This window comes from Trachinotus anak, unplaced genomic scaffold (genome assembly GCF_046630095.1).
Source record: "Trachinotus anak isolate AG129_WGS33_773 ecotype Australia unplaced genomic scaffold, CSIRO_AGI_Tana_v1 ptg000004l, whole genome shotgun sequence".
NCBI lineage: Eukaryota > Metazoa > Chordata > Actinopteri > Carangiformes > Carangidae > Trachinotus > Trachinotus anak.
In genome coordinates, this window is record NW_027273855.1 from 24,984,408 (window position 1) to 24,998,101 (window position 13,694).

Here is a 13,694-nt window from a genome sequence, read left to right on the forward strand (position 1 = left end):
TAGTTTCTACAATGTGATTGGCACTTTTTGAAAACCCACTGCAATCATTTAGTCATGCTACTGCCCTTAAATTATATGTTCTTACCCAAAAACATGCCCACCCACCCAATCGCCTGCTATGTAAGATAATTGTAAATGTCATGGACTGTAAGAAATTTTATTTTATGAAAGGCTGTGTGTGCACAGAATGAAATGAACTCTTTAACTTTGGCACTCACAGTGGATGAGGAACTTGGTCCGTGTCAGTTTAGCCCAGTTACAACCTCCCCTAGTTTTATTTAAACAGTCAAATGCTGCACATGCAACAGCTGAACTGAAATGACCCGAATCTCCTCAGTGATAAAGTAAAATGGAAATGACTCAAATTCCTCTGTGTCATCTTGACACATTGCTGTTAGCCAGACCAGATCATAAAGCTGGTTGAGGAAGAAAAAAAAAACAACATAATAAACTAGAAGGGCACTCAGAGAGCACAGACCTCTGCCAAGGACAATGTCACACAACATCCATCAGGCCTCAGAGAAGAAAAAAAAAAATCACATTCATAGTAAATGATCCGGAACTGACCCAAAATTTAATGGGCTCTTCTCTGGCCCAGGCCCCACCGTTTCATCAAGTTCAGTGCAAGTCAGTTCTGTACTTTTTACATAATCCTCCTGACAAATAAACAGACACCAGTGAAAACACAACCTCTCAATTTCTCTCAGAGTGGCCATAATGTGTTGGTGTTGTTGGAATACCAAAGAAGTAAAGTCTGAGAAATCTGGTGTTTGAAATCAGTTGTAGGCAGGGCTCCAACATGGAGACATAATTTATGTCAAAGCTAGCATGCTGATGTGTAGCTAGCACAGTTTACCATGTTTTTCAGTTTAATTTAGCATGTTAGCATGGCAACATTAGCCAGCAGAGGCTTATAGGAATGTAACATATTAAATTTGGATCTAATGGCTGCACTGCATGAAAAGTTAAGGAATAACCAATGTTATTACAATTCATTCTGAGGAACCATGAATGTCTGAACCAAATGTTATGCCACAGTTCACTGCGGCCCAGTGAAATGTCTCGACAACCTTTGAGCTGTCGAGATTTCACTGGGTCACAAGAAAACAAGTATGTGGCCCATGAAAATCTATACAAAATACCACAACAATCAATGCAATTCAGTTTGGACCAACTAAATGATATGGCCATCTCTACAGCCATGTTGCTAGCAAGTTACCACCAGTCACAGCTACATAACTGTGAATTTTGCTGGTTTGTTTGAGTTTGTTTTGTTTTTTGGATTATTTGTTAGGGCCTATAATGCTAGTTTGGTACAGTAAATAAACAGTAAATAGGACAGTTTGAGGCCAGTAAATAATGCCACAGCATTTGGTAGTTAGCTGTAAGCCAAACTAAATAAGTAAAAATTCACATCAATGTGTCTGAACTAAATCAACCAATTAGTTATTGATCTTCTTCAGTATTGGAAAAAATGGAGGTGGGTATGGAATCAAGCTGAATGCACACAGCCTTTGTGTTTCACCTGGTTGCTCAGGTAAGCCAGGCTCTGAAGAGAGCCCTTCAGAGGTTCACAGCCTACTTCCACACAGGCTCAGCAGAGTGCTGTCAGACTTGGTGACTTTGTGTGTAAAATGCACAGAGGGATCCATCAAAGGGGCTGCTGGGGCCTTTGGCATACAGAAGGTCAACCACACTCAAGCTTCACTTAAAATCCAGAGTCACGTCCTCTTGTTGATCTTTCAGTTTGACCAGTTTGCTTTTCCACTCGCCTGAAGCACCAAGTCACTTCTACAACTGACAATAAACATAAAGTCTTTCTTAATTTTGTCCCCGTTTTTATCTCTCTTCTATTTTTATCATCTAGGATCACGTGTAAATTTTTCTTGTGGATTTTTAACAAATCTCACCTGTCTGATTTAGATTTGAACTGTCGTCTTTCGAGTTTTATCTATTGTGCTGACTGGACGGTGTTATGGAGTTTAAGCATCACTTGTGCTGAAAGTGAAGCCTTTGTATGTGCAGAATCCAGCGTTTAAATTTAGCAGTGCCCACATGCATGTCAGTTCTGTCACATAGTTAATATTTCTATCATTGCACATCAAAGAAGAGAGAAATGCAGGCATCATCAAAAGCAGCACTATAAAACAGAACCATCTAACTGCTGAGTGTGTGCACACAGACCAACAGACGGTGGAGTGAGTGCAGCTTGACTGAGGACGACTGGTATTGAGGATTAAAGATTTCCTGCTGAATAATTTGAAGAGGAGGAAAAGCTGAAGCACAACAGCCAGAAAGTAAATGTATTCACTCGTTTAACAGCTTCCAGCCAGGTCCAGGTGTTCCAGGTCACAACACCTATATGCTGTGCGAAAATCTTTGCTAAGACATATTTGTGATAATGTTATTGTCATTGAAAGAGCTGGAGATTTTTTTTTTACAATTAACATAAATTCCTATTATTTAGTTTCCCATTCTACAGCATTGAAACCACTGGAACAGAAAGCAGTCCCCAGCATACCACTGGTGGATATCTGAGCAGGAGAAATCTGAGCAGAGAGACGTTCTGCAAGGATGGCCTGAAATGGGTCAAGACCAGAGAGAGGAGGATTCTCTGGTCAGACCAGACAAGACGGTTTCCCCAGAGATCCTCCCTCACACCCTGCAGCATGACATCATCTGTCTGGTCTGAGGCACTGCAGGGCGGTTGCACACAAAAGCTCCCTGTGACCTTGTCGTGTCTGAAAGGTGAGGAGGAGAACTCAGTGGCCTCCTGTATTTATATGAGGAACATAAAACAAACCCTGTAGCAACTGTATTTGAGGTCCCCAGGCCACAGCTTTTCAGGCGTCATACGGGTCTTTCAGTCCTGTCTGAGGAACAGCACAGAAGCTGGAGCCTCTCACAGGGAGAGATGCTTATAGCCTGGATTACAACCCTGTGATTAGAAGCCAATGATGTGGAATAATCTATAAAAACTATGTCAGCTGAGGGAGAAAGTAATAACTTCTCTCAGGAACAGCATTTATCAATCAAATTAATGCAAGTACATTAAAGCTATTTTAATAAATATGTTAAATTAACAGGGGATCAAAAGTTCCCCTCAACTCCACATAGCATTTTAGCATCTATTAGCATAATTTTTTTTGGTTTTCCAGTTCCCAAACTGTGGACCGCAAAGATATTTGCAAGCGGGCCGACAAATCATTTGCAAAACTGCACAATTTAGGTCAAAAGATGTAATGATAAAAAATACAATTATAAGTAATGTTTTTAGATGTTTTGAAACTGTTGTTTTCTTTCTCCAATTGAGGTGTATCACTGTGATAAACCAATGATAGGAACTTTTGTGTTGTACACAAAACCACATTTTATGCTATCTTGGTTTGATTGCGCACTAAACGATTGCATTCATGGCAAAAATTGAGTATCAAAGTCGATAGCTGGTCATCAACAAGAAGAATTAAAAGGAAAGAGTGAAGAGACAGACGGTGAGTCAACAAGTGGGGAGATGTGGGCTGCAAATTAGCCCTTTCCATCTACAGCAGACAGATGGTTTCAACGAACAAGTTCCGATAAACCCACTGTACACTGGCAAACCAGCGCCAAACCGCAGACAGACATGGTCAGCAACTAGCTGGGGAAGAAAGTGGAGCATTTAGCAGCTAAAGGGCCATATATTTCCCTCAGGAGTTGGTAGAGCCCAAAACAGAGTTAAAAAGACAATGAATATTGGACCTGCATTCATCAGGTTGACGCAAACACGTCTCCAAATGAATTATAATGTTGCACTATAACTGCTGGATGCATAAATAGGTTCACCATAACAACTTGACCCGCCGGATCAAGACCCACTGGACCATCCAGTTCCATGTTCCAATTCAACATATTCAGTTATTATCTATCAACATCTTATACCAGCAGAACCAGTGAAGGACTCCCTACCTTTGATGAGATCTAGAAGTCCTATTGTCTGTCCATTCCTCCATTATTTATATTCCTTTCTTCTTTAAGGGTCCACAGATCACAAAAATCAAAAGGGTTTTTTCCTAAAAAGCGACTTTATTCGCACACACTTGTCTCTGCGTTTCATCCATTTTTCCACTTCCTGCTGCATCTGCGGCCGTGTCAGTGGGTATGTTTGTGTTCGTTAGCTTTCTGGTTTTAAGGTTGTTGCACTGCCCCCAAGTGGCCAAATAAAAATAGTTAAAGCAGGTTTATAATGTGTTACTATAAAATCTGTTAATTATAATGTCTTTGATCGTAATTTCCCGAAACCATTCGCTGAGAAGAACAAACAGCCTTGAGAAGTACTGACCACTGGAAGAAAACTGAAAATACAACAGGCACATTTCTCTGCAGTGTCAGCATGCAGGCAGACAGTGAAACAACACAGTCAATGAGCAGCATCTCCTCCTGAGTGTTTCAGAGCTAAGCCAAGCACAGTTTGCTTTAATAATTCACAGTGACATTTTCCATTCTGCACAGGAAAACCTCTGCCTTTTGATAAACCAGACAAGATGTCTGCAGGAGAGTTTTTATGTTTCATCCCGTTTCTCACGTTTGCTTGAGATTTTCATACTGAAACAAGGATTCATCGGTGTTTGCATTTAGCATGTTCACATGGGGATATCTGGAGTCTAGCAGCTACAGAGGTAAATTGTGAACCATTCTCAATATTTTAGTACACGTCTGTTTTGTCTTATATAAAAACTTTTGTAATCTAACCTCAGAAATTGAACGTCCCTTTAAATCAACCCTTTTGGTGAGATGTCTGAACCGTAATATAAAGCCGTTTAATTTAGATGCATTGTGCCTGCTGCCAGAGTTTGTAGTCTGGCATTGCTGCTTGAAGAACAATGAGCCAAACACCAGGCATGCCTGGAAAATTGCATTTCTAGGAGAGGCTTGTTTGCCAAGTCAGAGTGCATCAAGGACAAACTTTGTCCTGCATTCAGATGCTATAAGAGGAGCTCTATAATCCTCCAGTACAACTATAATGACTCAGCAAGAGCTGCTGCTAAATTTACAGCCATAAGCATGAGCAAAGACAAACAGAAATTCATAACAATGCATAATAGACATTAGTGCCACATTAAAGAAAATAATCCTAAGTGGTGTTTGGTAGTATGACTGCAATGTTGTAAAGAACATATTCTAAAAGTTTTTCCAGGCTCAGTTTGAATATGTGTGTAGACAAAGTTAAAATGTCATGATAATTTAAAATTTTCCATATGAGGACAAATAAAATGTGTCTGGATCTGGATACAAGAGTCAATGCTGAATGAGGAATTTATCACCTACAAAAAAGTGCAGTGTCATGTGAAAATTAAATTGACTTTAAGGGGGATGAAGTCAGCACCATATAGCACCATAATCAAGCATGGACATAATTGCAGATTGACCAGCAGAATAAACATGAGTTATTTCTATATGAAATGTAGACTTTTGTGTGTTTAGCATTGCACTTTATGACTTTACACTACAACTTAAAAGTGATACTGTTGCTGAGTCATATAAATTCAATAATTTCAGTTTGTTTATGCTGAGTCCGTGATTGTGGTTGCATTTGTATTGAGGTCAGCATATGCTATGAAACCTGACCCCTTGACCCCCTGACTTACATCCACATGCCACACTCTACAAGACTCTGTCTGAGTAAACATGCCCCGGAGCAAAGAGGAGTGTGTGTCTGTCTGTGTAGCTGAGTCTCTCATACTTTAAAATATCCTAAAAGATGCTGTTTTCTGTTATTCCACACACTGACAGCAGTAATCTTAGCAGCAATTTTACGGAAATTATTATTTAATTTCTGTTGGGAGTATGGAAATCGGACTGTGTGATTATTAACACATCTTGAAGTAATCATTTTTAATTGATTGTTGACTCAGACTTTCCCTGACTTTTCCCTCGACATTCATTCTGCCCAATCTTCCCTAAAGTGCGCACCATTTACACCGTTTACAGGCTATTGTATATTCTTATTTAATGCTATTTTGATTATATATTTATTATATATTTTTATTCAACATCTGTCTTTGCAGGTCTGCAGTTCTGCAGTTTTAATTCTATTGTTAGTCTGTCTTATTAAAAAACTAATTACTAACTTACTTCCTCAAACTCAGCTTATGTATTGTGCTGAAAATCAAACTATAATCAATACTTGGTCACATAACACCTGTTTGGTGTATTTTTTTTGTAGCGGTAGTAAACCACTCTGTCCAGCAGGTGGCGGTCGAGAAGCCTAATTGGTTGATCCGCAGTTACGTCAGAGCCACTACCGCTTTGGTCACTGGTATCCAGCTGGTAACCAGGAAATTCTTTTTTCTTTTTTTCAAAATAAGGTGGAAGAGGTGTCTAAAAATAGTGCATAGGTGTAAAATAACTATGTAACTCATCTCCTTTGAGACTGTACCTTCAGTAAGAATTTTAGTATGATATTAATATTTTTTAAAATATATTTTTAAAACTTTTTTATATTTTTTTATATTTTTTAAAACATAAAATTAGATAGTATATTATTATTATTATTATTATTATTATTATTATTATTATTATTATTATTATATTTATGGTATTTATAGCTTGCCATTCTGTATTTTTATTTCTATTCTGTCTACCTCGGTATTCTATTCTATTGTATTTTTGTATTCTAATACACCGGCCTGCTGTAACAACCTAATTTCCTTCCTATCTATCTATCTATCTATCTATCTATCTATCTAAAACTCAAACTCAGAATTGAGTTGAATTGAATTTATTTATCTATCTATTTATTATTTAATTTTGTTACTTTTTTCTATCTTGTTTTAAATGCCTGTAAAGAAAACAGGCTTAAAGCTTCAAGTAGGTTTATGTGAATAAAAAATAATTTTATTTCTTTATTAATAAAATTATATATTAAGACGAGTAAATTTACAAAACAGAGAGACAACATTATTGTCTTGACGCTTAAATCATACTAAAGTACTGCAGAAATCCCAAAGCTGTGAAAACTAGAACTCTATGCGATGAATTTTAATTGCAATGTATCTAATTTAACTTTTTTTTATGTTTGATTTTTATTTACCTTCCTTTTTAGCTACTATTTTTAGTTTTATGATCTGTGCACTACCTTGTGCATTCTTTGCGGTGTCGCTGTTACTGTAAATCCCATCGTGTAAATAAAGTTTGAACAAAAAAAAACCGTTGGTCATTGGCGTCAACATGGCGACGGTGGAAGTCATTGTGGACAACTTGGTGGCTCTGTGGAGGATACCGGCCGTCCGACAGCACTTCCCCTGGATATTTTTACTCATTTCAGCCGTGGGGTCGGTTCTGAAGGAGCTGGACCTGGTTCCGCAGACGTATTTCAGCAGCAGCAAAAACGTCCTAAATGTGTAAGCGGTGCTAATGTGTTGTTAGCTTAACATGACCGGTTGATATTGAGCTGGAAACCGCACCTGTGGCTCTCAGACAGGTGGAAGCACGTTTCACAATTTTCCTGACTGATTTATATGATGAATTGAGCGTCCCTGAAGGGATATAGGTCAAAGGTGAAACTGTGGCTGTGTAGCAGTTTGTTGAACAAAAAGAAAGCAAATGCTTTTTCACGAAATCACTATAAATCTAAGAAAAGGTGAATCAATCAAACAACCAGAGCCGAATTGATAAGTCGATTGGTCGATTTGGCAGCAGATATTTTAATGAACAATCGTTTGGTTTAATTTTTTTTTATTAGTGGATCCAGCTCGTTAAATGTGAGGATCTGCTGCTTTTCTGTTTCAAATGTAGATTAAAAAAACAAAACAAATAATCGATTAAATAGATGATGAAATAATAATTAGTTGCATCCATCCAAGTTAAACCAGTAAACACAGAGGTTTTATACACTGAAGAGATTCTGTAAGTTGAATAGTTCATTCCTTCTTTTATTTCAGTTTGGTCAAAGTCTAAGTGAAGGTCGTAATTCAGATTATACAACAGGGAGTTGACAGCACAATTAAACTGTGTCCTTGACATAAGTGAGATACAACAATGTCATGACAAATTTTTAACTTATTAATAACTTATTACACAGTATGACAGTATGTAAGTCAATAACACTGAAGTATAGTAATAAAGTGCTGAAATAATAGAAGCATTGACTCACAGTGTAACAGCAAATAATTGGTGCTTAAAGTGCGATCATGTAACTTTTTACAGGAGAAATAAAACATTCTTTCTTACAGATTAAAAGTTAAGTACACAATCGTTAAAACTCTTTCTCAATTCAATACACTGTGGAGATTTGCTGCTAAAGCTTGACTTGGTCTGGTGTGACCAGCAGCTTATGGTGGGTAATGTTTGTAAATTTTATGTAAATATTATTTGCAGACTCTTCTGCACCTGTGCTGCTGTAACATTCACTTACATTTGAGTCAAATAAATATACAGTATTATTCCATTACTGTAACTTTTACCCTTTAAAAATATTTACATCCTTGAATTTATGCAAATCAAATAATTTGCCACAAAATACTACAGCTTAGTCACACATCACATTCAGTCGGTACAGTGTTATAGATTGGAGCCACCACTTAAGACTGAAAGAAAAATCTTTTCTGCATTCTTAAATATCTTTCTCCCAGAAACCACGTTTGTGATATTACCAAAATAAATCTTTTAATTTAAGAATTTAAATGGACAAATATTGAAGATTTTAAAGCTGCTTTGGCTCTAAATGGAATAAGACAAATACTAAGAAAAATACTGTTTTTCTTGCTTCTTTGTTTTTGTATCCGTGAAGAACATATTTTATTTTCAGCTGACTTGGGATAACACAGTTCTAATACATTAATTAATGAACTGCTTTAGCCCTTGGATAATTCCTCCAACACATACAGAATCAGATCTGCTGCTGTATTTAAGTGCAGATTGAGTGAATGTCCTGTTCTTCGTGCAGGTACTTTGTCAAAATGTCCTGGATGTGGACGTTGCTGCTGCTGACGCCCTTCCTCCTCCTCTCCAACTCCTCCTTCAACAAGAATGTGTCCTTCCTCGCCCGGCGGCTGCTGTCTTTGGCAGTGGCAACAGCCGTCTGGTACATCTGTACAGAGACATTCTTCTATATCGAGGACGTGACCGGCTCCTGCTATGAAACTGGCACCATGGATGTTGTCAAGAAGGAGTTCACATCCAAAGCAACCTGCAGACACGCCGGCTTCCACTGGCATGGCTATGACATCTCAGGACACTCCTTCATCCTGGCCTACTCTGCTCTTTTCATCGTGGAGGAAACGGCCCCGATGGCCTCCCTGAAGACGGCCAGTCTGTCTGCACTGCCCAGGATGGTTCTCAACCTGCTCTATGTGGCTTTGAATCTGATCGTGATCATATGGTTGTGGATGTTTGCCTGCACCTCTGTTTACTTCCATGACACATCTCACAAGTTGCTAGGGACCATATGTGGCCTGTTGGGCTGGTATCTGACATATCGGGTTTGGTATCCAAATCCTTGGTCACCAGGACTCCCGCCTCAGCGTCACTCGAAAGAACAGAAACAACGTGCCTAAGCTGTCATACTTTCCGGCATGATATTGCTGCTAATATTGCAGCCATCATCAAATCAGTGCACAACAGTTGATGTTATCTGTCTCCAGGTCCAAGCTGTCCATGTTATTTTAAGTTATTCCCTCCTTGCACAAAGGTCATTTTGAACAGAAGGACGGGCTTGAAGTTTCTTCATTGTGTTTGGCAGCTGCTGTTCCCAAAATGACTCTTGGTAATCTGAGACAAAAGCAAGATGCTGCTCTTCTGTCCAACCCTCAGCCTCTCACCCACCCCCCTCACCCCACAGCCCCTGTGGCTCGCATGCTAGACAATAGTCTGTCTGCCAGTTTGTTGCCTTATAATCCTTCTCTTATTGATGAGTAATCACAGATATAGATATCTGACTGGGAACACTAGAGAATGTTTACAGCTCCTGTTGTACAGCACTGATGACATGTATTTTTGCAGACCAATATACAGTAGATGTATATTGTTTTTATGGGAAACTACCTTCAGAACAAAGTTAGATCAGACACTTCAACTACAGTGTAGGTACATCTCATCCTACACATAAGGTTTGACTGACCTGTCCATTTTTTTTTTTTGTTTTTTTTTTTTTTTAAAGTTTGTTAAGAAGATGTAGTACTTGAATATAGGATATTAAGATCATTTTTATCTCTCGTCATACATACGCTGTAGCTCCAGCCCTGCAAGTGCGTATTATCATTATTAAAGTCCTTTAAAGGATAAGGCTGGAAATATTCAAAGATATTCAATTTACCATCAGGTAAGACGAGTAAAAGCAGGAAATTCTCACAATTGAAGATCTGGAATCAGAAAATGTTTGATTTTGTCCTTGAAAAACAAACATAATTGATTAATCGATTATTAAAGTGTGTTTAAGCTCTAATTTTGCTCATTGTCAACAACTCCATGAATTTACCAAAGCTATATTTAATTAAGTAAGTGTTGTCAAGCTAATTCCTCTGTGCCATAAAATGTAATAAAAACACATAAGTGATGATCCTGGGCGCTGTCATCATTGTCTTACTGCCATGAAAGTCCACTAGAATACCAAATATGTGTAAATCCATATCTGTTTGAGCAATATTTGCTAAAAACCCCAGTGCCCAGTTGTTTTAGGAAATAATTTCTATTTTTTTAAAGACTGAAACAAACTACTATATAAATTCAAGAGCTGTCTTCAGTAGGAAGCAATGGGCTTGATGAGAGCTACAGACAGGAAAGTTATTAAGTACTGAGAGACGGACAAACATATTGTTGGTTTTTTTGTTTTCGTGGGGTTTGTTGACGGTGAGGATCATATAGAATAACGCCAGCCTTATCCTGTAATGGGGAATTTTGGTAAACTTAAGCACCAGTAAATTACAGCAGTATTTTTAAGAATATTAAAAATAATCTCACAAGCAAATAACTGCATTTTCGTGACATGACAAATACAGTTGTGAGCAGCACAGTGGGTTTTTGGAGGAATAAAAACCAGGATCTGTACATTTCATTTTCATTATTTATTTGTCATTGATGGCAACTGAATAAATTAAGGCTTATGAACAAACATCATAAAAAGCACCATAAATAAATGCATATATATAGAAATATAAAAAATAAAAAGTAAAAAATAAAAAAATACTATAGTGAAATATAATGGCCACAAATCACAACTAGGATTTCTCGACTTCAACTCTTTGTGTGATCCATGAAGTACAGATCCAACCCCTCAGGCAGAAGAAGCGGTGGTCGTAACAAGTGTGCTCGCAGTAATCAAAATACCAAGCGTTTACAATGAGTGGCTGGTTATGAGGCTCTTGACGGTTTTTTTTCCCCTCACAGTGTCATCTGCTCTTTGTCGGTTAACAAAAGAAAAGTCAACAAAAATGACAATGACACTAATTTTGTGATTAAATCTTTACACCCTAGTCCTCTTGCTTTGAAAAAAATCTTATTATTTTAATCTAATCTTTTGTGCTCATGCAAGATCATTTTGAACCCAAATAACCTCCTTTTCCCATAATGCATATCCTAACTGTCTGTGCAGACATAACGGATTGAGTCCAGACGGTTAGATCTGTATATCATATCCATATCAAACATAGAACTGGACACAATGAACTACAGGTTTTTACTCTTCTTAATGAAAGTCAGATTTAATTATCAGATATTACACACCGAGGCAATACTGCTATTAAAGGAGCATTGATCATTGTCTTTGGTTCGACAGAGTCTTCCACGGCGGCAGAGAGAGATTCCTGAAAAAAACTCACATAAATTACCTTCATTACCACCCAAGGTGTGAGCTGTACAGTTACCGCTCTTAAATGACAGGAAGAAAAACTGCACTGTGAGTCCGAACTGCGAGAATGTCTGTTTAACCAGCCATGAAACCAAAAGCAGCTTATAACTCCAGCCAGTACCTCACGTAATGAGTTAAACCTAAAGAGCTCAGGTTCAGGAGCAGGTTTCTAACATGGTGAACCCTGGAGGTCTGACTAAGAACAAAAAAGCAGAAAGGCTCCCATTAAGGGCGAAAACAGAGGAGTGGAGCGGGAAAAGTACACTGCATCAACAAACCACGAGACAGCTGGCGAGGCTGGCCTTCGGATGAGTCAGCTTTTCCCTCCCTCCCTGCTCCCCTTACATACCCTTTGAGCTCATTAAAGATTCAGCATGATAAAATAAACGAGACAATATATAATTAAAAATATCTATCTACATTTATGTAGAAACAATCTTGCATCTGTCAGGAGGAGTTGGCAACAAACAAACAGCAGTAAGATATTGCTGAAGGACCTTCTCCAACACACGGTGCCACACAGGTGCTTCAAAGGTCACGTTTAGCAACACAATCTGTGGTTGTGACGTTTTGGTTTGTGATCGTACTGTAAATTCTGCATCTGGGGCGACACAAAATCCTCCCGTCACAACACGCTTACACGATAACAGAGTACCCATGCAATGAAACACACACCCTAAACCTAATGCAACACTGTTGTGCCAAAGATGCAGAATTTACTATTTTTACCACCAAGTTCAACCAAGTGTAACTTTTCAAACACCTGAGACTTGTAACGTCTGAACTCCTGCTCAGCGACAAAGAGAGTGACAGTGGACCACTGTGTGCTGTGTGATCTGTGGTGCTCTAAATAAACTGACTCTGAGCGCACGTGTGTCTCTGTGTATGTGTGTGTGTGTGTGTGTGTGTGTGTTATTGTGTGTAGGGTGTGCAGTTATTTAAAGGAATAATTACAAGTTTGGGGAAATATGCTCTTTTGCTTTGTTTCTGGGAGTTAGAAGAGGAGATTGATACAACTCTCGTGTTTCTGTTGAATATGAAGCTACAGCCACAAGCTGCTGCCACCGAGCAGCTGACTTTCATAGACACATAAACCCTACTGTGATATTTAAAAATACTAAAGCTGCTTGTACACTCCACACTCCTGTCCAGCTTTGGATTAATGTGGCCTGAAACTTTCTGAAAATGAAACAAAAACACACTTCATGTCGTGATTTCTCAGCCGTGCTGAGGTGAGGAAGGAGTCAGGGCTTGAACTTCTCTCTCCACCTCTTTTTTTTTCATCTTCTTCCAGGAGAGTCTGAAAATGTGTGCCATTAACCTTTAAAAGTCAAGTCCGCCTGGTCTCAATGCCGTCTGGCTTTTCACACCATGTTCTGGTGTAGCCATTCAGAACAACTATAAGCACTTTTTCCTTCAGACATAGTCAGACAAAACAGCTTCACAGCTAGTTCTCATCTTACATAACTCAGCCTTTATTCTTAATTCTGCTCTGAAGGTGTTTCCAGAATCCTAAAAGACTCTTTAACCATCTGGATGAAAAACTGTTTCTTCTCTGTTTCCTAATCCAAAAAAAAGATGATAGACAGAAATGATGTAACGTCTTGCTCTAGATGTATAATGTGAACCAAAAATGTAACCATTATTATCTTTTATATTCGTGAATATTTATGTTTTAAAACAAAACAACATATGACACATGTAATACTTTTTTTACAGATGGATGTTTTTTCCATTCAGATGATAAGTTGAGTCTTGGAGTATTGTGGAAACACTCGTGGCAAACTGAGGCTAGCTGTTCCCCTCTGTTTTATGCTAAGCTAAGCTAACCAGCTGCTAGTTCTAACTTCATATTCAGCTTACAGACACCTGA

General features: G+C 38.3%; 1 protein-coding gene across 1 annotated transcript; it reads left to right on the forward strand.

Moving 5' to 3' along the window:
* The first annotated feature begins 7,170 nt into the window (after positions 1 to 7,170).
* fitm2 (fat storage inducing transmembrane protein 2) lies at positions 7,171 to 11,022 on the forward strand. The gene is made up of 2 exons (XM_071477411.1): positions 7,171 to 7,379; positions 8,924 to 11,022. The coding sequence occupies exons 1-2, from the start codon at positions 7,207 to 7,209 to the stop codon at positions 9,531 to 9,533; spliced, it is 783 nt and encodes a 260-aa protein (XP_071333512.1). The 5' UTR covers positions 7,171 to 7,206; the 3' UTR covers positions 9,534 to 11,022.
* The last annotated feature ends 2,672 nt before the right edge of the window (positions 11,023 to 13,694 follow it).

Excerpts from the sequence above, each read along its gene's own strand:
- fitm2 (XM_071477411.1), top strand. The coding sequence starts at position 7,207 with ATGGCGACGGTGGAAGTCATTGTGGACAACTTGGTGGCTCTGTGGAGG. Across the intron at positions 7,380-8,923 it reads AGCAAAAACGTCCTAAATGT|GTACTTTGTCAAAATGTCCT; the intron begins GTAAGCGGTGCT and ends TTCTTCGTGCAG.